Source organism: Piliocolobus tephrosceles, chromosome 21 (genome assembly GCF_002776525.5).
Source record: "Piliocolobus tephrosceles isolate RC106 chromosome 21, ASM277652v3, whole genome shotgun sequence".
NCBI classification, from domain to species: Eukaryota; Metazoa; Chordata; class Mammalia; order Primates; family Cercopithecidae; genus Piliocolobus; species Piliocolobus tephrosceles.
The window spans coordinates 40,807,342-40,831,002 of record NC_045454.1 but is presented as its reverse complement, the minus strand read 5'-3'; the positions used below and the strand labels follow the sequence as shown (position 1 = coordinate 40,831,002).

The 23,661-nt window shown below is 44.5% G+C and overlaps 1 protein-coding gene and 1 pseudogene across 9 annotated transcripts in view; one reads left to right on the top strand and one right to left on the bottom strand.

Moving 5' to 3' along the window:
* The window catches only part of ZNF44 (zinc finger protein 44), a 52,271-nt gene that overhangs the window by 2,618 nt on the left and 25,992 nt on the right, over nucleotides 1-23,661 (bottom strand). For 5 of the 9 annotated variants that reach the window (XM_023188736.2, XM_023188737.2, XM_023188740.1 and 2 more), the window contains one exon: nucleotides 21,048-22,933. In XM_023188736.2, coding sequence (XP_023044504.1) covers nucleotides 21,277-22,933 — 1,657 coding nt within the window. In that variant the 3' untranslated portion in view covers nucleotides 21,048-21,276. Of the gene's footprint in view, nucleotides 1-64; nucleotides 126-326; nucleotides 454-930; nucleotides 1,056-18,832; nucleotides 19,344-21,047; nucleotides 22,936-23,661 lie in introns of those variants that run through there. The other 4 variants (XM_023188746.3, XM_023188744.3, XM_023188741.3 and 1 more) reach the window with 4 other exon arrangements.
* Nucleotides 9,937-10,371, top strand: LOC111523854 (annotated as a pseudogene).

Sequence of the window (23,661 nt, the reverse complement as noted above, 5' to 3'; positions counted from 1 at the left end):
ATTTAATGACATACTAAGATTTTCTCCTAGAATAGTGCTGCTTTCTTTTCTGAGTGTGACTCACCTGAGATTTCTCCCCTGGTTTTTGTACTGCTCTTCAGTGTTCCATTCTTTTTGTTTTGGTCCTGAAATGCAGACCCAGAAAATTATTGTAAGTTATTAGAAATTATAGAAAAATTATTAGATTCTAGGTCCATCTGTGACCATGCCTGATTTATAAAAAAATTTTGCCTTTTCATATTCCACATCTTGGAATAGCATTGATATCCAAGAAAAATGTATTCTCTAATTCATTCAAGAACATGATAGAATGATTTCATTTTTACCTATAGAGGCCAGATTCCTGAAGGTTTCCCACATCACATCTCTGTAGAGTTTTTTCTGTGAAGGATCCAGCAAAGCCCATTCCTCCTGTGTGAAGTTCACAGCCACATCTTCAAAGGTCACTGAGTCCTAAAACATTCCAAATATGTGTAAAGGAGAATGGGTGAGACTGACAGCACTGGGCAACTGTACTCAAGTCATAAGATGTTCACGATGATTCTGTGATCTCCAGAGATTTATTCTATGAATTTGTTGTTCGAACCCTCTTTGGCCACACTCCCTCAGTAATTTATGAACACATGAAAATTATTTCTACACTTTCGCTGTGATCACAATCATACTGCTTTCCAATGGCAGGACCCAGAGCACTTTGGAGAAGTGAGAGAACTGCTGTACAAAATTTTAAGACCATCGATTCTTTGTGAGAAAAACTCATCTTCTTCTTATACATCACATCACTCAACATTCCATGAAGCACAGGGTCAACTCTGGATAATGTGTGAATGAATAAAAGCACACTGAAGAACTAGAAGCTTTTTCTACTATTCCCATCCCTAAACATGAGAATAAGAAACACGTGGAAATCAAACTTGCAACAATATTTACCTGACCATATTGTCCTGAGGTCCTCCAGGATATTCAAGGTAGTCAGATCCAGCCACTTCAATCAAAATATTTCTTTTGGAGAAGTTGGCTGGGCACAATGGCTCACACCTGTAATCCTAGCACTTTGGGAGGCCGAGGCAGGCAGACTGAGCTCAGGAGTTCAAGACCAGCCTGGACAACATGGTGAAACCCCGTCTCGGTGGCTCACACCTGTAATCCCAACACTTTGGGAGGCTGAGGCAGGTGGATCACCTGAGGTTGGGAGTTCAAGACCAGTCTGGCTAAAATGGTGAAACCCTGTCTCTACTAAAAATACAAAATTAGCTGGGTGTGGTGGTACATGCCTATAATCCCAGCTACTCAGGAGCCTGAGGCAGGAGAATTGCTTGAACCTGGGAGGTGGAGGGTGCAGTGAGCTGACATGGTGCCGTTGCACTCCAGCCTGGGTGACAGAGTGAGGCTCTGTCTCAAAAAAAAAAAAAAAATTAGCTGGGTGTAGTGGTGCACATCTCTAATCCCAGCTACTTAGGAGGCTGAGGCATGAGAATCGCTTGAGCTTGGGAGGCAGAGGTTGCAGTGAGCTGAGATCATACCACTTCACTCCACCCGAAAGAAGTGTTTATTTTCACTTGTGTTAATATTTATCAGAGACTTATTGTCGCATTTCATGGAGTTATTAAGTTACTGGGAAGTTAAAGCTCAGGCATGCCATCCTGAGATGGCAAAGTGCCAAAAGAGCTCTTTCCAGCAGAACCATTACAGTTAACCTTGGGCCTTGCTGACCTTGAGGAACAGGTTAAGATTTGCAATTTACAGGCCGGGCACAGTGGCTCAAGCCTGTAATCCCAGCACTTTGGGCAGCCAAGGTGGGCAGATCACCTGAGGTCAGGATTTCGAGATCAGCCTGACCAACATGAAGAAACCCTGTCTCTACTAATAATACAAAATTAGCCGGGCATGGTGGCGCATGCCTGTAATCCCAGCTACTTGGGAGGCTGAGGCAGGAGAATTGCTTGAACCCGGGAGGCGGAGGTTGCAGTGAGCCTAGTTCACACCATTGCACTCCAGCCTGGGCAGTAAGAATGAAACTCGGTCTCAAAAAAAAAAAAAAGAAAGAAAAAGGAAAAAAGATTTGCAATTTACAATAAAGTGCATTAAAGTCCACAATGAAATGATGAATTTACACATGATTATAAAATGTATAAAATGTTCTCAGCAGAGGTTTCTTCCAAAAGAACATAAAATGCTCTTTCTCCAATTTAAGAAGGAAGTGATTCCCCAGTCACTCTAGAGAAGAGAGATAAGAGTTAAATTGAACTTCTTCTCAGAAACCATACAAGGAGAAAGTAGAGTAGAGTGAAATATTTAAAGTTCTGAAAGAAAAACATCTGTATCGCTGGGCACGGTGGCTCAAGCCTGTAATCCCAGCACTTTGGGAGGCCGAGACGGGCGGATCAACGAGGTCAGGAGATCGAGACCATCCTGGCTAACACAGTGAAACCCTGTCTCTACTAAAAAATGCAAAAAACCAGCTGGGCGAGGTGGCAGGCGCCTGTAGTCCCAGCTACTTGGGAGGCTGAGGCAGGAGAATGGCGTGAACCCGGGAGGCAGAGCTTGCAGTGAGCTGAGATTCAGCCACTGCACTCCAGCCTGGGCGACACAGCGAGACTCTGTCTCAAAAAAAAAAAAAAGAAAGAAAAACATCTGTATCAAGCAAAATTATCCTTCAAATGAGTCCATAGTACTTTCTGAGACAAAAATTGAGGGAATCTGTCACCAATACACCCGCTTTGCAAGAAATGTTAAATTCACCAGAAAGAAGGTAAATGACAAAGAAAGGTACTGCAATAGAGAAGGCATAAGTGGAAGTAAAATCATTTTCTTATTCTCAATGTGACAGGTAACAGGTTGTTCAAAGTAACAATAGCTACAACATACAAGTACAGTTTATGGACAAGTAAAATGAGTAACAGCATTGTTATAAGGGAGGGAGGAATTGGGAATACTCTATTATGAGTTACTTGAGCACCCAGTGAAGTGGCCTAAGATTGCCAGAAAGAGGGCTTAGGATAGTTGTATACTGAAAACTCAAGGGTAACCATTACAATAGTTTAAAAAAAAAAAAAAAAAAGCATAACCAATATGTTAAGAGAGGGAAATAAATGAAATCAGGTAAGGTAAAGAGTCAAACACAGAAGTCACAAAGAAAATTAAAAAGTATGTTATTTACAAGAAAACTACCTACCTAATTATATGTTGTCTACAAGAAACTTTGTTTTTTGAGAGATGGAGACTCACTCTGTCGCCCAGGCTGGAATGTGGTGGCGCGATCTTGGCTCACTGCAACCTCCGCCTCCTGGGTTGAAGCGATTCTCCTGCCTCAGCTTCCCAAGTAGCTGGGACTATGGGTATATGCCACCACACCCAGCTCATTTTTTATTTTTTAGTAGAGACAGGGTTTCACTTTACATTGGTCAGCTGGTCTCGAACTCCTGACCTCAGGTGATGTGCCCGCCTTGGCCTCCCAAAGTGCTGGGATTACAGGTGTGAGCTACTGCACTCGCCAGTTTTTTTTTTTTTTTTTTAAGACGGAGTCATGTTGTTGACCAGGCTGGAGTGCAGAGGTATGGTCTCAGCTCACTGCAACCTCTGCCTCTCAAGTTCAAGTGATTCTCCTGCCTCAGCCTCCTGAGTAGCTGGGATTACAGGCACGCAGCACCATACCTGGCTAATGTTTGTATTTTTAGTATAGACAGGGTTTTGTCATGTTGGCCAGGCTGGTCTCAAACTCCTGACCTCAGGTGATCCACTCGCCTTGGCCTCCCAAAGTGCTGGGATTACAGGCGTGAGTCACTGCACCCGCCCAAGGGGTTGACTCTCTAAGAGGACACAGAGAATCTATGTGTAATATTTAGCGTGTATGTGCATAACAAAAAAATTGCAAAATGCACAAGGCAAAATGTGATATGACTACAAGGAGAAATACATGAATCCATGACTATGGTTGAGATTTCAACACCCTCCTACCAGTAATTAAGAGATCCAGTAGGCAAAAAAAAATAGGAAGGAAAGGCCGAGTACCGTGGCTCACGCCTGCAATCCCAGCACTTTGGCAGGCCAAGATGGGTGGAGTTCAAGACCAGTCTGGTCAACATGGTGAAACCCTGTCTCTACTGAAAATACAAAAAAATCAGACAGCAATGGTGGCGTGCGCCTGTAATCTCAGCTAGCTGGGAGGCTGAGGCAGAGGAAGTGCTTGAACCCAGGAAGTGGAGGTTGCAATGAGCCATGATCGCACCACTGTGCTCCAGCCTGCACTCCAGCCTGGGCGACAGAGAGAGACTCCATCTCAAAAAAATAATAATAATAAATAAAAAATAAAGGAATGACAATACAGCTTATTAAACTTTGTAGGGGCTGGGCGCAGTGGCTCATGCCTATAATCCCAGCACTTTGGGAGGCTGAGGTGGGTGGATCACTTGAGGTCAGGAGTTTGAGACCAGCCTGGGCAACATGGCAAAACTCTGTCTCTACTAAAAATACAAAAAAATAAGCCAGGCATGGTGGCGCATGCCTGTAATCCCAGCTACTTGGGAGGCTGAGGCATGAGAATCGCTTGAACCTGGGAGGCAGAGGTCGCAGTGAACCAAGATCGTGCCACTGAACTCCAGCCTGGGTGACAGAGTCAGACTCCATCTCAAAACACACACACACACACACACACACACACACACACACACACCCCTTTGTGTGGGACACAGCAAAAAAAGGAGTACATAGAGGACAAATATGCTACTGAACAGATACACTAGAAAGGAAGAAAAATATATAATCAATTATCTAAGCATGTGCTTTAGGAAATTAGAAAAAGCAAATTAAGCCGGGTGCGGTGGCTCAAGCCTGTAATCCCAGCACTTTGGGAGGCCGAGACGGGCGGATCACGAGGTCAGGAGATCGAGACCATCCTGGCTAACACGGTGAAACCCCGTCTCTACTAAAAATACAAAAAAAACTAGCTGGGCGAGGTGGCGGACGCCTGTAGTCTCAGCTACTCGGGAGGCTGAGGCAGGAGAATGGCGTAAACCCGGGAGGCGGAGCTTGCAGTGAGCTGAGATCCGGCCACTGCACTCCAGTCCAGGCGACAGAGCAAGACTCCGCCTCAAAAAAAAAAAAAAAAAAGAAAAAGCAAATTAAAACCATAGTAAGCACAAGAAAATAAATTTTTTCAAATAGTGAAACTGCAAGAAATAAAAAAAAAAAATCAAAACCAAAGCCCGCTCTTTGAAAAGATGAATAAAATTGATAAAAATCCAGTCAAGCTAACTGAGGAAAACAAAGAGGATAGAAATTACCAGTATCACAAATGAAAGGGAGGATAATGAAAATGAGAAAGCATTTGGCAAAGTACGACTTCCATTTATGATGGCAAACTAGGAATAGAGAGAAACTACTACTTTCTTAAGAAAGAACATCTACAAGAAACTTACAGCTAACATCATACTTAATAGTGAAAAACAAAATGCTTTCCCAGTAAGATGAAGAACAAGGCAAGGGAGTCCCCTCATGCAGCATTTCTGTTCAACATGGTACTGGCACATAGTGTGGGCTTGCATCAGAAGCCTGTGGACAACTTATGACCATCTGGCCACCTACAGGGGCCACAAGAAGGGGTTGCTAAAGCCTACATAGTCTGGCCGGGCACGGTGGCTCACGCCTGTAATTCCAGCACTTTGGGAGACTGAGGTGGGCAGATCAGCTGAGATCAGGAGTTCGAGACCAGCCTCAACGTGGAGAAACCCTGTCTCTACTAAAAATACAAAATTAGCCAGGTGTGGTGGTGCATACCTGTAATCCCAGCTACTCAGGAGGCTGAGGCAGGAGAATCGCTTGAACCTAGGAGGCAGAGGTTGCAGTGAGCCAAGATCGTGCCATTGCACACCAGCCTGGGCAACAAGAGCAAAACTCCATCTCAAAAAAAAAAAAAAAAGCCTACATAGTAAAGGAGTCTGAGGGCATTAATTGCATGGCAGTTGGAACAGTCTAGAAGCCTCTGTAGTAGAAATACCCATTCAAGGTGGGCTAACCTGCAAGTCACAGCATTAATTGGATTTAATTAAAATTTGTGCACAAGGATTATGTTGCCTCCAGAACAAAGAACAGAAGACTCTAAAAGATATTGTGATGGTGAGAAAGTCAATAGCTATTTCTTAGCCTGGCCAACATAGTGAAACCTCGCCTCTGCTAAAACTACAAAAAAATTAGCGAGGCTTGGTGGTGCACGCCTGTAATCCCAGCTACTGGGGAGGCTGAGGCATGGGAATCACTTGAGCCTGGAAGGCAGAGATTGCGGTGAACCGAGATTGCACCACTGCACTCCGGCCTGGGTGACAGACAGACCCTGTCTCAAACAAAACAAAACAAAACAAAACAAAAAAACATGCTATTTCTTCACTATGTCACGGAGGATGCCAGTCCTCCGCTTACTACATAATTTTCTGGAATTTAGCCAAGGTGTCAGTGCGTCTTACATTCTAGATGGGGCAATGGCCCTTCCACTTTTTGCAAGCTCTTTTCTTTCAATATTTGTATGTCCTGAATGAATGTCAAATGACTGTTCCCAGAGAGCAATTACTTTTTTTTTTTTCTTGAGATGGAGTCTTGCTCTGTCACCCAGGCTGGAGTGCAGTGGCACAATCTTGGCTCACTACAACCTCTGCCTCCCAGGTTCAAGTGATTCTTGTGCCTCAGCCTCCCAAGTAGCTGGGATTACAGGCACTCACCACCACACCGGGCTAATTTTTGCATTTTTTAAAGTAGAGACAGGTTTTTGCCATGTTGGCCAGGCTGGTCTCAAATTCCTGACCTTAAGTGATCTTCCCACCTCAGCCTCCCACAGGTATGGAATTACAGGCATGAGCCACTATGCCTGGCCAGCAATGACTTTAATGTAATGCCATACTTGTGCTCCTGGAGAAAGGTACATAAAATTTAGATCTTGCTGGCAAAGACTGCAATAGCAAGGCTACTGAGATTCCATGAAAAGAAACCAGATAAAGGTGGACCAAATCCCTTCAAAGGTGAAGGTAAACTGTAGCTAAGAGTCTCTTGAAATAGAGACTGAATAGAACCTATACAAATCTGTGACACCAGAATACCTACCACTTGTTCGTTGGACGGAGTCAGTAATTTCCCTCATGTTGGATATTGGGTGTAGGGGCTCAATAGGTTGGGATCACAGCAGTAAATTGCAGTAATCCACTTTGAGGCACCCAGATTTAAGAACAAGCCAAATTAGGCTGGGTGCGGTGGCTCACACCTGTAATCCCAACACTCTGGGAGGCTGAGGAGGGTGGATCCACCTGAGTCAGGAGTTTGAGACCAGCCTGGCCCACATGGTGAAACCCTGTCTTTACTTAAAAAAATACAAAAATTGGCTGGGCGTGGGGGCTCATGCCTGTAATCCCAGCACTCTGGGAGGCCAAGGCAGGTGGATCACGAGGTCAGGAGGTCAAGAGCGGCCTGGCCAACATGGTGAAACTCCGACTCTACTGAAAATACAAAACCAGGCGTGGTGGCGGGTGCCTGTAATCCCAGCTACGTGGGAGGCTGAGGCAGGAGAATCATTTGAAACTGGAAGGTGGAGGTTGCAGTGAGCCAAGATCACGCCACTGCACTCCAGCCCTGGCAACAGCAGTAAAACTGTCTCAAAAAAAAAAAATTTAGCTGGGTGTTGTGGTGCATGCCTGTCATCCCAGCTACTCGGGAGGCCAAGGCAGAAGAATCACTTGAACCCGGCTGGTGGAGGTTGCAGTGAGCCAAGACCACGCCACTGCACTCCAGCCTGGGCAACAGAGCAAGACCCTATCTCAAAAAAAAAAAAAACAAAACAGGCCAGGCCAAATTAGACTGTTAACTGGAGAAATACTCGGCCAAATGCAGTGGCTCATGTCCATAATCCCAGCACTTTGGGAGGCTGAGGTAGGAGGACTGCTTGAGCCCAGGAGTTCAACACCAGCCTGGGCAACATTGTGAGATCTCATCTCTCCAAAAAAACAAAAAAAAATTAGCTGAGCATGGGGGCGCATCTGTGGTCCCAGCTTCTCAGGAGGCTGATGCAGAAGGATGCTTGAGTCCAGGTGTTGGAGGCTGCAGTGAGCTGTGATTGCATCACTGGATTCCAGCCTGGGCAACAGAGTGAGATCTTGTCAAAAAAAAAAAAAAAGAAAAAAAAAGGCAGCACTGGGGATAGTTGCCCCTTCACTACAACCATATAACCATTTTGTATTAATGGTTTTGTATAATGGCTGTCAATCCTTCCAGGCCCAGTTCAATTTACATTGAGTCATATTAACTAATTTAATTGGGGAGTAAGTTCCATGGGGTCCCATTTTGTCAATCTAATTTGTAACTGCCAAAGACTTAATTTAAATTTATGGCTGGGTGCAGTGGCTCATTCCTGTAATTCTAGCACCCTGGGAGGCTGAGGCAGGTGAATCACTTGAGGCCAGGAGTTTGAGACCAGCCTGGCCAACAAGGCAAAACCCCATCTCTACAAAAAACACATGAATTAGCTGGGCGTGGTGGCGCATGCCTGTAATCCCATCTACTCGGGAGGCTGAGGCAGGAAAATTGCTTAAACTTGGGAGGCGGAGGTTGCAGTGAGCTGAGATCCCGCCACTGCACTCCAGCCTGGGTGACAGAGCAACACTCTGTCTAAATAAATAAACAAATAAATAACTCACTGGTTCAGAGCTTCCTTGGTCACTGTGGGATTTTTAGGGGCTGTTGTCTCACCTTATCACCCAGGCTGGAGTGCAGTGGCACAGTCACAGCTCACTGCAGCCTCAACCTCCCAGGCCCAAGCTACCCTCCCACCTCAGCCTCCCAAAGCCAGGACTAGTTTGCACCACTACATGCAGCTAATTTTTGTATTTTTACAAATACAGGGTTCCACGATGCTGGCCAGGCTGGTCTTGAACTCCTGGGCTCAAGCAAAGGAGACCCACCTTGGCCTCCCAAAGTGCTGGGATTACAGGCGTGAATCACCACACCTGGCCCTATGTGGTATTTTAAGACAATTTGTTCTATAATACATCCAAGAATGATTTAGCCAACACAACAGTTATGATGGCTAAGGAGAGGCACAGGGATTTCTGCTCTATTTATTTTATATCCAGTAACTCCTCTATGAGTATTGGGACACCTTCATTACATTTGATGGGATACCCAGGTACAACTAAAACATGAGCCCTAGTACTAATCCCATGAAGGTTTATCAGCTCATACAGATGTTAAAATTCAGAACCTACATTATAGAGGCCAAAATCCCAAAGAGTACCCTTTTATGATTTTTGTTATGCAAATCCCTTTAATACATTTCCAGTTGGGTCAAACTGTGGACTTCTGTTTCATCAGTGTTTTTTCCTTTTGTTCTTTCCCTTCCCTGTTTTGTTTTTTGGTTACTGGATATACTTTGGGGGAGGGTATGTCCTCTCTAACCTGGTACTAATACTTTTTTTTCCCCACCAGCGAGCTGGTGTCATCAGGGTGTCATCGGTATCATCAGGGTGAAGGGCCTCCCCTACAGCAGTGGTTGCTCTAGAAGGTTTAAGAACCCCAGGTTTAAGTCAGGTTTGAACTAACTTCTTTGCTATGCCACAGCTATGCCATGGGTGTTATCCCCCACTAAACCGAAAGGTCAAGATCTCTGTCATGGTAGAGGCATATGAAGCAGCAGCAATAGCACTTTAGGGTCTTGGGGAACCTTCTGCTGTTAAAGAGTGTGGACTAAGCCCATTATCTCATGGCTGCTGTTCTCCACCTTCCCTCCCTGTCCTCTTTTTGAAGGACTGCTCTTCCAGGGGCAGCCACATAATGACCAACCTCTGACGTAGTATATATAGTCCCCCCTCCACTCGCACTCTTTACATTTGGGGCAACCCAGGCATGAGTCACAACTTCACTATAAATACACAGGTAGGGCTCTTTCCGTCTCAAGCCGCCACTAGGAGAGGAGCCGCCACCATGTCCGCGCATCTGCAATGATGGTCGTGCGGAACCGCTCCCGTTTCCTGATCAAGAGGAACAAGCCGCCCTACAGCACCGAGCCCAGTAACTTGAAGGCCCCAACTCCTTCCGCTACAACGCGCTGATTCACCACAAGACTGTGGGCGTGGAGCCGGCAGCCGAGGGCAAAGGTGTGGTGGTGGTCAAGAAAAGGAGATCCGGCCAGCCGAAGCCTGCCACCTCCTACGTGCGGACCACCATCAACAAGAATGCTCGCGCCACGCTCAGCAGCATCAGACACATGATCTGCAGGAACAAGCACCGCCCCGACCTGCGCATGGCCGACCTGCGCATGGCAGCCATCCGCAGGGCCAGCGCAGCCACAAGCCTGTGATGGCGAAGAGGAAGCGGACCCGCCCCACCAAGAGCTCCTGAGCCCCCTAGCCCCAAAGCAATAAAGAGTCAGCTGGCTTTCTCACCACCAGCCCCACACGCCCACCAAAAAAAAAAAAACAACACAGGTAGGTCCTCACTCAGGATGTAAACCCAGGACCAATTTAAGGACAGCCCTACTCCCATATTCCAGCTCCCAAATTCCAAGGAATTATCAAACTGTCAACTAAGGTCAGCTGAATCTAGAACCAGACTTGGCAGGGCTCAACAATGGAAGAAACACAGAGCAGCACAGCACAAAGCATGTGCTCCCAGTAAGCAGCAGCTCAAACTCTAGATGGGCCATAGAGCAGGTTAGCAATTCAGAACAAGAGAAGATAGACCCACGATGGTGGTCAATGTCTAGACATCTTGTTCACAGCACCCACTGCTAGTCACCTAGAGAGGCGAGGCTGCAATGATGGCACTGATGAGAGTGGGTCTCACATACACTGAAAGGGTATGAAAAGGTTTATTACTCCCATGACTGAGGTCTCTAGGGAGAACAGGGCAGGCCTCTCAAGCAGGTGGGAAATTGCTTAAAAGAGCAGGGCAGGGAACTTGCCCAGGTGTTTACTGTGGTTGGAAGTGGGGCTGGGCACAAGTTCCTCTGCATGGGCAGCTGGTTATGTGGTTTGAATGTCCTGCCCGTGACACTGGAAGGATGCCCAGGCCTTCTCAGCTTGTCCAGAAGTGGGACATAAAGGGAAGAGGATGAAGTGGTCAACTGTGAAACATTAAAAATGTGGAGTCCAACCACTAATTACAAGAACAATGGTGAACAGGGCCAGGCATGGTGGCTCTAGTGGCTCACACTTGCAATCCCAATGCTTTGGGAGGCCAAAGTGGAGGATCGCTTGAGCCCAGGAATTCAAGACCAGCCTGAGCAACATAGCCAGACCCCATCTCTATATAAAAAATAAAGTAGCTGGGTGTGCTGGCATGCAACTGTAGTCATAGCTACTCAGGAGGCTGAGATGGGAAAATCTCTTGAGCCTAAGAGTTCAAGGTTACAGGGAGCTATGATTGCACTACTGCACTCCAGCCTGGGTGACAGAGCAAGACCCTGTCCTCTGTCTCTAACAACAACAACAAAAAAGACAATGCGTTCAACAATAGTGAATAGAAAAAAAATATGCATTTGCAATTGCTTATTTTTATATAAAAAACACTAACAGATGCACAAGTAATTATCAAAACTGGTTATCTGGGGGTGGCTGGAGCAAGAGCACTAGGGTAAACCAGGATATTCTGGCAGTAAGTTTTCTCAACCCACACTTTCTTTTAGTTTTTTTTAAACCTTTGTATTTTAAATGATTGAAAAAATTATATAAACCATACTTTACTATTAGCCATTATTTTTAATTAACTTGTTTCTAAAATTTATTGAATTTTAACTTTTTTTAAACATAGGAAACCATTCTAAGATTTCATCCTTTAAATAATAATAGGTATGAAGGTGTAAACTAAGAAAAAAATCTCTAACTAAATGACAAATTGCATCCTGTTTTGTATTTCTACTGTAGCCCAGAGGGCAGTGCTTTCAGGAATGAGTAGCCTATTTAATGCATGATGGATTTAAATCTAACTCTCTAAATGTAAAAAAGTCTCAAAGATTACATAAGCTTTGAGTAGTTTCCCAAAATAGGAACTCACTTGAATTTTCATCTTATCAATTAAAATAATTCATTTTTCTTAGGAAGAGCAGAGCCTTTTAAATGTCACATCCTCTAGGGATATGCACATATAAAACTGACTTAAAAATGAAAAATGTACCTGAGAACTTTAATGCACTCATCTTGCATCTTGAGATTCTTTTGCACAAAAGGAACATAATTCTGTTTGGTTCCAGAATTGTCTTGCCTTACATCATATTTATCAACTTTCATTTTCAAAGCCGAAGAAACGAATATCCTACACACACATATAAAATTACTAAATGCTAAGGGAAACTACAGTTGGAGCACCACAATAAACAGATAAAGGAATCCAAAGGAAAGAAACACAGATGTTCTTCTCATCAGCTTAGCAGCCTGCTTCCCCACAATGCAGAACTGTAAAACCCATACACAGAAAGTCAAACACCTTAACAAGCTTGGGGGTCAGACTCTCACCATTAAGGGGTAACACCTAGAGTAGTTCAGTCCAGATTCAGTTTAAGGTTCTGACCCGAGTGAACTCTCTAATTCATGAATCTCAGATCCAGGCCTAACTTCACAGACTTTCTCAACACGTAAATATTACACTCTGAATGCAGCAACACTGGGGATGCAAAACTGAAGGCCGGGAGTGGCGGCTCATGCCTGTAATCCCAGCGACTGGGAGGCCAAGATGGGATTTCCTGAGTTCACAAGTTTGAGACTAGCTTGGGCAATGTATCAACACGCTATCTCTACAAAAAACAAACAAACAAACACAAAAAAAAACCAAGCATGGTAGCATGTGCCTGTAGTCCTAGCTACTTGGGAGGCTGCGGTGGGAGGACCACTTGAGCCCAGGAGTCCAGGCTGCAGTGAGCCAAGACTGTGCCACTGCACCCCAGCCTGGGTGACAGATTAAGAACCTGTCTCAAACAAAACAACAGCAACAACTACCCCTCAAATCCACTGTCTAAAAGCAAGCCCAAGGAAACTACAATTACAACCCCAGAAAGTATCATGCTGTTCCCCTCCCCACCACGTACCCGTGGATCCCCAGTTTTCCAATGCTCAGTTCCTGTCACTACCAAAGGAGTCTTTCCTTGATAGGTGTGAGTATGTAGGACACCTGCTTTCCTTGATAAGCGTACACAGGACATCTGCAGGGGAGAGGCCCTAAGAAGAACCACCTGGGTCTTAATTACTTCCCTTGGCAGAGTCAAAGGTGGCCTTACCTTCTAGTCACTGCCTCAGGCGTCCACTCACCAGTCATGTGGCTTTAGAACACTTTTGATATTTTAAATTAGAAAAACTCAGTGTTTAAAGAATTCAGCAAAATCATTCAAACCAAGTATTTATGTATAAAGCATGGAAGCAAACTGTAAAACATCTAGTTTCAAAACAAAACCCACAAATACCTATTCCTTTTGGAAAATGAAGTTAATTAGAAATGATTATTTAATCATTAGTCAAACTATTCATCATTAATCATAACTATAATCCTTAATTAGTCAAAAATCAATAGTTAATTATTAGAAATATATATATTTTTAAGATGGGGTCTCACTCTGTCACCCAGGTTGGAGTGCAGTGGCATTATCTCGGCTCACTGCAACCTCCACCTCACAGGCTCAAGCAATCCTCCCACCTCAGCCTCCAAAGTAGCTGGGACCACAGGTACGTGCCACTATGCCTGACTAATTTTTTGTATTGTTTGTTAGAGACGGGGTTTTGCCATGTTGCCCTGGCTGGTCTGGAGCTCCTGAGCTCAGGAGATCCACCCGCCTTAGCCTCCCAAAATGCTGGGGTTACACGCATGAGCCACCGTGCCCAGCCAGAGGTGGTTTTCTAAACAATCATATTTTAACGCACCTAGGAATGTTAAGGCTAAGCCCTGGAATTCCTTTTGAAATCAACCAAAAGAAAAAAACGAGCCTCAGAAACTTAGAAGAAAAAGGGGTTAAAATAATATTTAGGCTAGGCACAGTGGCTCATGCCTGTAATCCCAACATTTTGGGAGGATCACTTGTGCTCAGGAGTTTGAGACCAGCCTGAGCAACACAGAGAGGCACCCTCTCTACAAAAAATTAGCTGGGTGTGGTGGTCCCAGCTACTCAGGAGGCTGAAGTGAGAAGATCGCTTGAGCTGGGGAGGTCGAGGCTGCAGTGAGCCTTAATCTCCCCACTGTATTCAAGCCTCAGCAAGAGTGGGGCTCGGCCTCAAAAAAAAAAAAAAAAAAAAAAAAAAGCAGGCTGTAATACTGGGCTTTTTTTTCCCCCCAGAAATTCACTTTCTTGCCTTTTTGTAAATATTTTGTACCATCCTTCACGCTCTAGTGATTGAACACACATTTACTTAAATACTGACACACAATTGAGTCGACGTTTTCAAGGTGACAAAGCCGGGGAGGTTCAGTGCTGATCTGCAACTATTCTCAAGGACAGATCACCCAGAAAAATTTCCAAATAAGATCCTCAAGACGTAAGATGTCTGTGCCGAGGAAAGCTACTGGGAGGTGAGGCACAACCATTTCATACAACTAACTTCCAGGCTGCTATCTCTGCTTTCCTTTCTCGTAAAACATCCACAAACAACAACAAAATTAAATCTAAAAGACTAACCCTTTGCTCTGTGGAAAATAGTTTATTAAAACACAGTAAGTTTTCCCTAAAAGTCCTCGAGAGGGTATTAGAAACTGTGACTTTAAGGCATAACAAAACCTGTTTGTTTCCTCATCAACGATGTAAGGAACATTCTAGAACCTGGTGTACTCGTTTTCCTAAAGTCGCACCCGAGGCGGGAATTCTCCCCACGACCCTCCAGTGTTGCCCGCACAATCCGGGGGAGCCGCGGGGCTGCGGGCGCGGAGCTGTCCAGAGAGGGCTCCGGGGCTGGGGGCAAAGTCGCCACGCAGGGACGCGACAGGACGCCCGAGGTACTGACTGCCGGTCGGCCCAGGGCCACCCTGAGGCCCAGGGACCGAGGGCCGAGCTGCGCCATGAGAACTCGGGTCCCAGACCCCCGGAGTCGCCCGCGGGGAGGCTCGCGTAAAGCCACAGCCGGTTCCAGCCAGCCCCTCCTCCCGCGTGTCGGGACCCCTGCCCGGCACACTCACCCTTTCCTGGACTCCAGGGTGTCCTGGCGTCCTCCTTACGGCTATCCTGGCCACAGCTGGGCAAATCGCGACACACCCTGCGCTGACACACCCTCGGCGCGTTCACAGAAGCCGAGAGCTACTCAAGGCGAGAGCTACTCGAGGGCACGAAGGCGAGGGGAAAAAAAAAACCCTAACCCACAGGCTTCGGCGTGTAGCCCCGCCCGCTGTCCTACAACACGCTTGATTAGACAGCTGGCGCGGCCCCTCCCTCAGAACTCCTGATTGGATAGTGCCCTAGGCCCCTCCCCCTGGGGGGGCCACAGTGCAAAGAGGAGAGAGAAAGCAAGCGCTTGAGAGGAGCATGAATGACAGGTTCTTGGCCATTGCCCTTGCTACTTTGGGCATCTTCCCTTTTCCATTTTCCCCATCAATAAGTTAAATGAGTCAAAGATCCTCAAACCTACTGTTTAAATAAGATACCAGCAGGGCATGCCCTCGCCAGAGGACATTGGAATTTAAGAACTTGCTCCTGGCAAGAGCTGGCACTGGTGTCTCCCTGTACTAATGGGCCTTTCTTTCTTCTTCCTCTTGGACAAAAGGGAATTGCATTCTCAGTGGCCAAAGGAACGATCCTCGTGCCTCAGAGCAGGACGGGTGCCTAGACCAGACCACAATGGAACATGGGGGAGGGCTTGATGTCCTGCAGGGGTCAGGAATTTGGAAAGAAAACCTGTTGGTGGCAAGGCAAAGTGTTCCTCACACCTTATCCTTATCCCTCAGTCTACTCATTTTCTTTTCTCTCTCTCTCTTTTTTTTTTTTTTCAGAGTCTCACTCTGTCGCCCAGGCTGGAGTACAGTGGCGTGGCGTCATCTCGGGTCACTGCAAACTCTGCCTCCCCGGTTCAAGCAATTCTCCTGCCTCAGCCTCCCGAGTAGCTGAGATTACAGGCACCCATCACCACACCCGGCTAATTTTTGTATTTTAGTAGAGACAGAGTTTCACCTTGTTGGTCAGGCTGGTCTCAAATTCCTGACCTCAGATAATCCACCTGCCTTGGCCTTGCAAAGTGCTGGGATTACAGGAGTGAGCCACCATGCCCGGCCTGTCTACTCATTTTCAGCCAAAAAATTAAAACACACCAACAAGGGAATACAGTTATTTAATATATGGGAAAAAGGGGAATTATATGACAGCAATATTCTATAAAGGAACAAAAAGGGAAGAAAAGGAAACATCTGAATTGGTTCATTTAAGCAGTCTACTGCACTACCATTTACAAGGAAAATGCCAAGTGACAAACATATTCCTAAGCTTGGGAGTCAGACTTTGTTAAAAGGAGCCCAAGAGTCTATCAGTCCCTGGTGATGAGGCAGAGAAACCTAAGGATTTAACTCTGGGAGTTCAACATGCCCTCCTGTTCCCACCTCATGTGGGAACAATCTCACCTTCAAGAGCTTTATTTTCAAAAGCAAGAAACTCTCACCTGGAGTCAGTTTAAGGTTCTGCCCTAAATAAATTGTGAACTTTATAAACCCTTCCTCCAGCAAACAACTCAAATGAGACTTTCTCTAAGTCTCACCTTTACAGATTGTCTTTTTTATTATTATTTTTTTATTTTTGAGACAGAGTCTTGCTCTGTTGCCCAGGCTGGAGTACAGTGGTGTGATCTCGGTTCACTGCAACCTCTGCCTCCCAGGTTCAAGCGATTCTCCTGTCTCAGCCTCTCAAAAAGCTGGGATTACAGGCGAGCGCAACCACACCTGGCTAATTTTTGTATTTTTAATAGAGACAGGGTTTTGCCATGTTGGCCAGGCTGGTCTCAAACTCCTGACCTCAAGTGATCTGCCTGCCTTGGCCTTCTAAAGTGCTGGGATTATAGGCGCCTTTGGTGTTCTTAAACACACACACACAGCTCCTTATCCCACCCCAGTCAGAATGATACTCTCCTACATCTGATGCTAACTTTGTGTTTTTGCTTTTCATCATTTTAATGTGAACTTTCATATATGATATGAGATAAAGGTGTCAGTTCATCTTTCTGCAGGTTAATATCCAATTGTCCCAGCACCATGTTGAAAACACTTTGCCCATTTTCTTGGGGCATTTGTAGAAAATCAACAGACCATAAATGAAGATTATTTCTGGTCTCTCTGTTCTGTTCTATTGGTCTATGTCTAACGTTACACCAGTATATCCGGCTAATGTACTACCCGCCCTGATGATGGATGGCCCCACCTCATTCCACATGATTGCTTTGCAGGTCCAGAAATGGTTTCAGAGCCAAGAGAAAATCTCTTTCTTATTATTATTTAACTTATGCCGTTGAGACACAGTCTCACTCTGTCACCCAGGCTGGAGTGCAGATGCATGATCATGGCTCACTACAGCCTCAAACTCCTGGGTTCAAGTTATCCTCCCACCTAGTAACTGGGACTACAAGCACATGTCAGCATGCCTGATTTTTTTTTTCTTTTTTTCCTGAGACAGGGTCTCGCTGTGTTGCCCAGGCTGGCCTGCAGTGGCACGATCATGGCTCACTCCAATCTCACCCTGCCAAGCTCAAGCAATCCTTCCACTTCAGCTTCCTGAATAGCTGAGACTACAGGCGTGCACCACTACACTCAACTCATTTTTAAAATTGTTTGTAGACATAGGGTCTCCCCATGTTGCTCAGACTAGTCTCAAATTTCTGGACTCAAGTGATCCTCATGCCTTAGCCTCCCAACATGTTGGGATTACAGGCTTGAGCCACCATGCCTCGACCCCTGGCTATGAGAATTTGGGAAGCACTCCAATCACAAGTAGATAGTTTATCCACACCTAGATACTCCAAAATCACTGTACCCTGGATACATTGACTGTCTGTCCAGCAAGGAGGAGAGTGAGCAACCACTGCTGGAAAATACTGCTTTTATGTGCACGGCATGAGAAAAATTGTGTCTAATTTACACATTCTAAAAAAGAAGAGAAAGCTGGGCATGGTGGCTCATGCCTGTAATCCCAGCACTTTGGGAAGCCAAGGAGGGTGGATCACAAGGTCAGGAAATCGAGACCATCCTGGCTAACATGGTGAAACCCTCTCTCTACTAAAAATACAAAATTAGCCAGGCGTGGTGGCGGGTGCCTGTAATCCCAGCTACTCGGGAGGCTGAGGCAGGAGAATTGCTTGAACCCGGGAGGCAGAGGTTGCAGTGAGCCAAGATAGCACTATTGCACTCCAGCCTAGGCAACAAGAGCGAAACTCTGTCTCAAAAATTAAAATAAAATAAAATAAAATAAGATGGAGTTTCACTATGTTCCCCAGGCTGGTCTTGAACTCCTGGCCTCAAGCGATCTTCCCACCTCAGCCTCCCAAAGTGCTGGAATTACAGATGTGTGTCACCACACCTGGCCAATAGTTATAAATTTTATAACATTTCTTTGATGATGCAAATTTTCTGGAGCACTATACATGAGTTAATTTGGATTGGATTTTCCCAAATTACTTAAATTACAGGATTTCTCCCCAGTGAGCACTGGATGAGGAGACTTCAATCCACCAAAGTGGTATATATATATATATCTCCATGGAGGTGATACTCAGGTCATCTCATCAGAAAACACTCATACTTGTCTACAAATAGATGTTGCATATGGCATTAGTACCATCCTCAGAAATTTATATATATTTGCAAGAAATATTACTTTAAGTCAATAGTATATGCTATCATGAATACAGGATATGCTTACTCCATAAGCAGCAAATTGACTCCTTCACAGTTTTAACAGATTTCCAGTTGTTTTGTCTTCAGTTTCCTAAGAAGACAATGCTATAATCTCCAACCACATTATTTGCTTCTTCCATCCCATTCTTCATATTGATCATTGTTTTGTGACATTAGTTGACTACTGTAATGATAAATGACTAGGGTAAAATAGATATATTTGTTAGGTTCCATTCTTCATTTCCATGGGAAGGCTCTCACACACTCTCATCATGCTCTGCTATAAAACATAGCTTAACCAAGAATCATATATCCAGCAAAGCTCATGTTCAACACAGAAACAAAAATTTAATTTTTCTGTTATGCTGAAGAAAAAGTGTAAGTGATGTTCTTGCCTTCTAACACTGTATCACTGCCACAGCCACTTGATCAAGGCAACATCAAGCAGATTAAGGCAATTTACACCCACTTCAACTTTTTTTTTTCTTTTTGAGACCGAGTCTCGCTCTGTCACCCAGACTGCAGTGCAGCGATACAATTTTGGCTCACTGCAACCTCTGCCTCCTGGGTTCAAGTGATTCTCCTGCCACAGTCTTCCAAGTAGCTGGGACTACATGTGCATGACACCGGGTCCAGCTAATTTTTGTATTTTTAGTAGACATGGGGTTTCACCGTGTTGACCAGGCTGGTCTCTAACTTTTGACCTCAAGTGATCTGTCTGCCTCAGCCTCCTAAAGTGCTAGGATTACGGGTGTGAGCCAGTGCACCCAGCCTCACCTCATTTATACGATTTATGTTGCCTTGATTCTAACCCTGACTGTACCACAGTATATTTATGGAAGAGCTTCACAATTGCAGATACAGCTGTGCTTACTGCAGAGGCTGTCAACGTCCTAAAGCCCAGGACACGCAAAGCATATTGGAAGCCATTAGAGTGAGGGAGTAGGTGATTTCAGGGGTTTCCCCCAAGACTGATACAGCAGTCAGGAATATCTTAAGTGTTGCAAAGAAAGTTGGTGGAAAGGGCTATCTCTGACAGGAATAAAAACAACATTGAGGAACACAAAAGAAGACAGAGAAACCCTTACTAATAAGGAAACTGAAGATTTACTGAAATCCTCTACAAGTGATGATGATGACGATGATGATGATGCAAAAGAGTAAGAAGAGGAGCAGTGCCATTGATTTGGACACACGAAAAATTTGCAGCAGATCTGGGGCATTTCTAGCCTCTGCAAGGTGCAAGTGTTAAAGATTATCAACCTCAACTAAAATCCTTTGACTGAAAAAAGCTTCTGTGTCATGTAAGGGAAAATATGCAAATGAACACTGTAAGGATTTTTTAGGGATTCAAAGAAAAAAAACTAGCTTCCTAAAACAATGTTTCTAACTAAATATCTGCAAATATGAAGACATACCCTTCAACACAAAGATCTTCAGCCCTCAAGCTGAACAGATCCCAACGTTAATATTAGTTAGCCTCCTGCAAAGAGTCAACATCTTCAATCAGAACCTGAGTCTTCCAACATAGATGAAGGTCTTGATGTCCTGTCAAGATTCAAGTTAGCCTGAAGTCTCACTGTTTATCTATGATGCCACACATCTAGTCACCTGTATGTATCACATTAGGCACCATACAGCAATCATCGTCATAACCATCATAATACTTGGGTTATCAAGAGAGAAGACCCAGAATTGTGGTTGGTGTTAACGCATTCTTTCAGGTCATTAAACAAAAGTAATCTGAGTATTGAAACAAGAAATTGTAACATTATAGGTGATATATTCTATGTGGATAGGCCTGCAATAGTTGAGTCTGTAGTGAACACATACAGATATTTTTCTTATGATTCCCTAAACAATACAACTATGTACACAGCTTTTACAATGCATGAGATATTTTAATTAATCTAGACATGATATAGAGTATACAGGAGAATGTGGGTAGATACATGCAAATATTCCATTTTATAAAAGAGCTGGCATCTGTGGATTTAGGTATACTCAAGATGTACTGGAACGAATCTTCTTGCATATATCAGGGAGCAACTCTATTCGAAAGAAATAGAAACTTTTTTTTTTGAGATGGAGTTTCGATCTGTCACCCAAGCTGGAGTGCAGTAGCACGATCTCAGCTCACTGCAACCTCCACCTCCTGGGTTCAAGGGATTCTCCTGCCTCAGCCTCCTGAGTACCTAGGAACTACAGGTGCGAGCCACTATGCCTGGCTAATTCTTTTTGTACTTTTAGTAGAGATGGGGTTTCACCATGTTAGACAGGCTGGTCTCGATCTCCTGGCCTCATGATCCGCCCGCCTCAGCCTCCCAAAATGCTGGGATTACAGGCGTGAGCCACTGCACCCAGCTGGAAACTTCTTAAGGCTTTACCATGTTTACATTTATAGGATTTATTTCTTTCAAGTATCAAAATGTGATAAAGCTAATGAATGCTTTCCCACATTCTGTACACTTATAGAATATCCTTCCAGTGAGTCCTTTTATGTCTGTTAAAGGAACTGAGAGAACTGAAGGCTTTCCCACATTCCTTACATTCATAGGGCTTCTCTCCAGTGTGAGTTCTTTCATGTTCTCGACAGAAACTGGAACGACTGAAAGCTTTACCACAGTGTTTACATTCATAGGGTCTTTCTCCAGTGTGAGTCCTTTCATGTCTTAGAAGGAAAGAGGGCCAAAAGAATGCTTTCCTGCATTGCTTACATTCATATGGCTTCTCTGCCGTGTGAGTCCTTTCATGAGTTTTTAAGTAACTGAAACGACTGAAGGCTTTCCCACAAGTTTGACACTCATAAGATTTTTCTTCACTGTGAGTCCTTTCATGGCGACAAAAGTATTTAAAAGAACTAAATGCTTTCCCACATTCCTTACATTCGTAAGGCTCCTCTTCACTGTGTGTTGTTTCATGACTTTGGAAGGAAAAAAAATCACTAAAAGCTTTTCCACATTTACATTTATAGGGTTGCTCTCCAGTGTGTGTAGTTTCATGTTTTCGAAGGGAACCGGAAATACGGAAGGCTTTCCCACATTGCTTGCATTCATAGGGTTTCTCTCCAGTGTGAGTCCTTTCATGTCTTTGAAATACACTGGGAGAATCAAAGGCTTTCCCACATACCATGCATTTATGAGGGCCATCTCCAGTGTGTGCCATCATGTGTCTTCGAAAGCTTGAGCGATGAGATAACAATTTCCCACATTGCTTACATTCATAGGGTTTCTCTAGAGTGTGAGTTCCTTCATGAATTCGTGCTGAACCAGGAAAATCAAAGCCTTTCCCACATATCTTACATTTATGAGGTCCATCTCCACTGTGCATTATCATGTGTCTTTGAAAGCTTCCAAGATGACAAAACGCTTTCCCACACTGTTTACATGTATAGGGTTTCTCTCCAGTGTGAATTCTTTCATGGACTCGAAGGGAACCAGAAACGCTGAAGGCTTTCCCACATTGTTCACATTTGTAAGGTTTCTCTCCAGTATGAGTTCTTTCATGTCTCAGATATGAACTATAATCAGGGAAGGCTTTAGAACATTGCTTACATTCATACGGTTTCTCTCCAGTGTGTATTTTTTCATGTCTTAGATAGGAACTGTAAACAGGGAAGGCTTTAGAACAGTGCTTACATTCATATGGTTTCTCTCCAGTGTGAGTTCTTTCATGCATACGTAATAAACTGGGCCAAAAAAAGGCTTTCCTACATAATTCACATTTATAAGGCCCATCTCCACCTTGTACTACCATATGTCTTCGAAGGTTTCCAGGAGAACTGAAGGTTTTTCCACATTCCTTACAATCATAGGGTTTCTTTCCAGTGTGAGGCCTTTCACGTGTTCGGAAGGAGTGGCGATAACTTAAGCCTTTCCCACACTGCTTATGTGTATATGGCTTCTCTGCATATTCATGACACTCACGGTGTTTGTGTCCAGTGTCAACTCTGATGTAGCAATTCAGGGATGAATGACCCATTATGACTTCTCCATTCACACTGCTTTCGCATGCATCTACTCTGGCAGGAGTGTTCTTGTTTACAGTACTATTTTGAATCTGGCTTAAGGTTTCTCCACACTGACTACCATCTTTACTTTTACCAAATCTCTCTACCACATCACACCTGTAAAAAATGAAAAGTACATTACTAAAGGTTTATTATTGAATTTATATTTATCAACAGGTATTAGATTTACATTTTTAATGTTATCAGGCAAGCTATAAGCTTCATGCCCTGCTTGAATGTGAATGGACTCAATGTTGTGCAAGATAACTCAATCCCAGCTATTTTCAAGATGATGATATGCACATGGGGATTCTTTTTTTTTTTGAGACAGAGTCTCCCTGTCACCAGGCTGGAGTGCAGTTGGCACTATCTTGGCTCGCTGCAACCTCTGCCTCCCGGGTTCAAGTGATTCTCCTGCCTCAGCCTCCCAAGTAGCTGGGACTACAGGCGTGTGCCACCACACCCAGCTAATTTTTGTGTATTTTTAGTAGAGACGGGGTTTCACCATGTTGGCCAGGTTGGTCTTGATCTCCTGACCTTGTGATCCACCCGCCTCGGCCTCCCAAAGTGCTGGGATTACAGGCATAAGCCACTGTGCCCGGCCTTTCTTTTTTTTTTTTAAGACAGGGTCTTGCTCTGTCACTTACATTACAGTGCACCAGTGCCATCACAGATCACTGCAGCCTCCAACTCCCAAGCTCAAGTGATTCTCCTGTCTCAGCCTCCCAAAGTGCTGGGATTGCGGGCATGAGTTACCACACCCAGCTTCTTATGGGAAATCTTAATATTTGTTTCCATGGGAACTACTTTGCAAACACTAAATAGCTATGTCACATTTAATAATA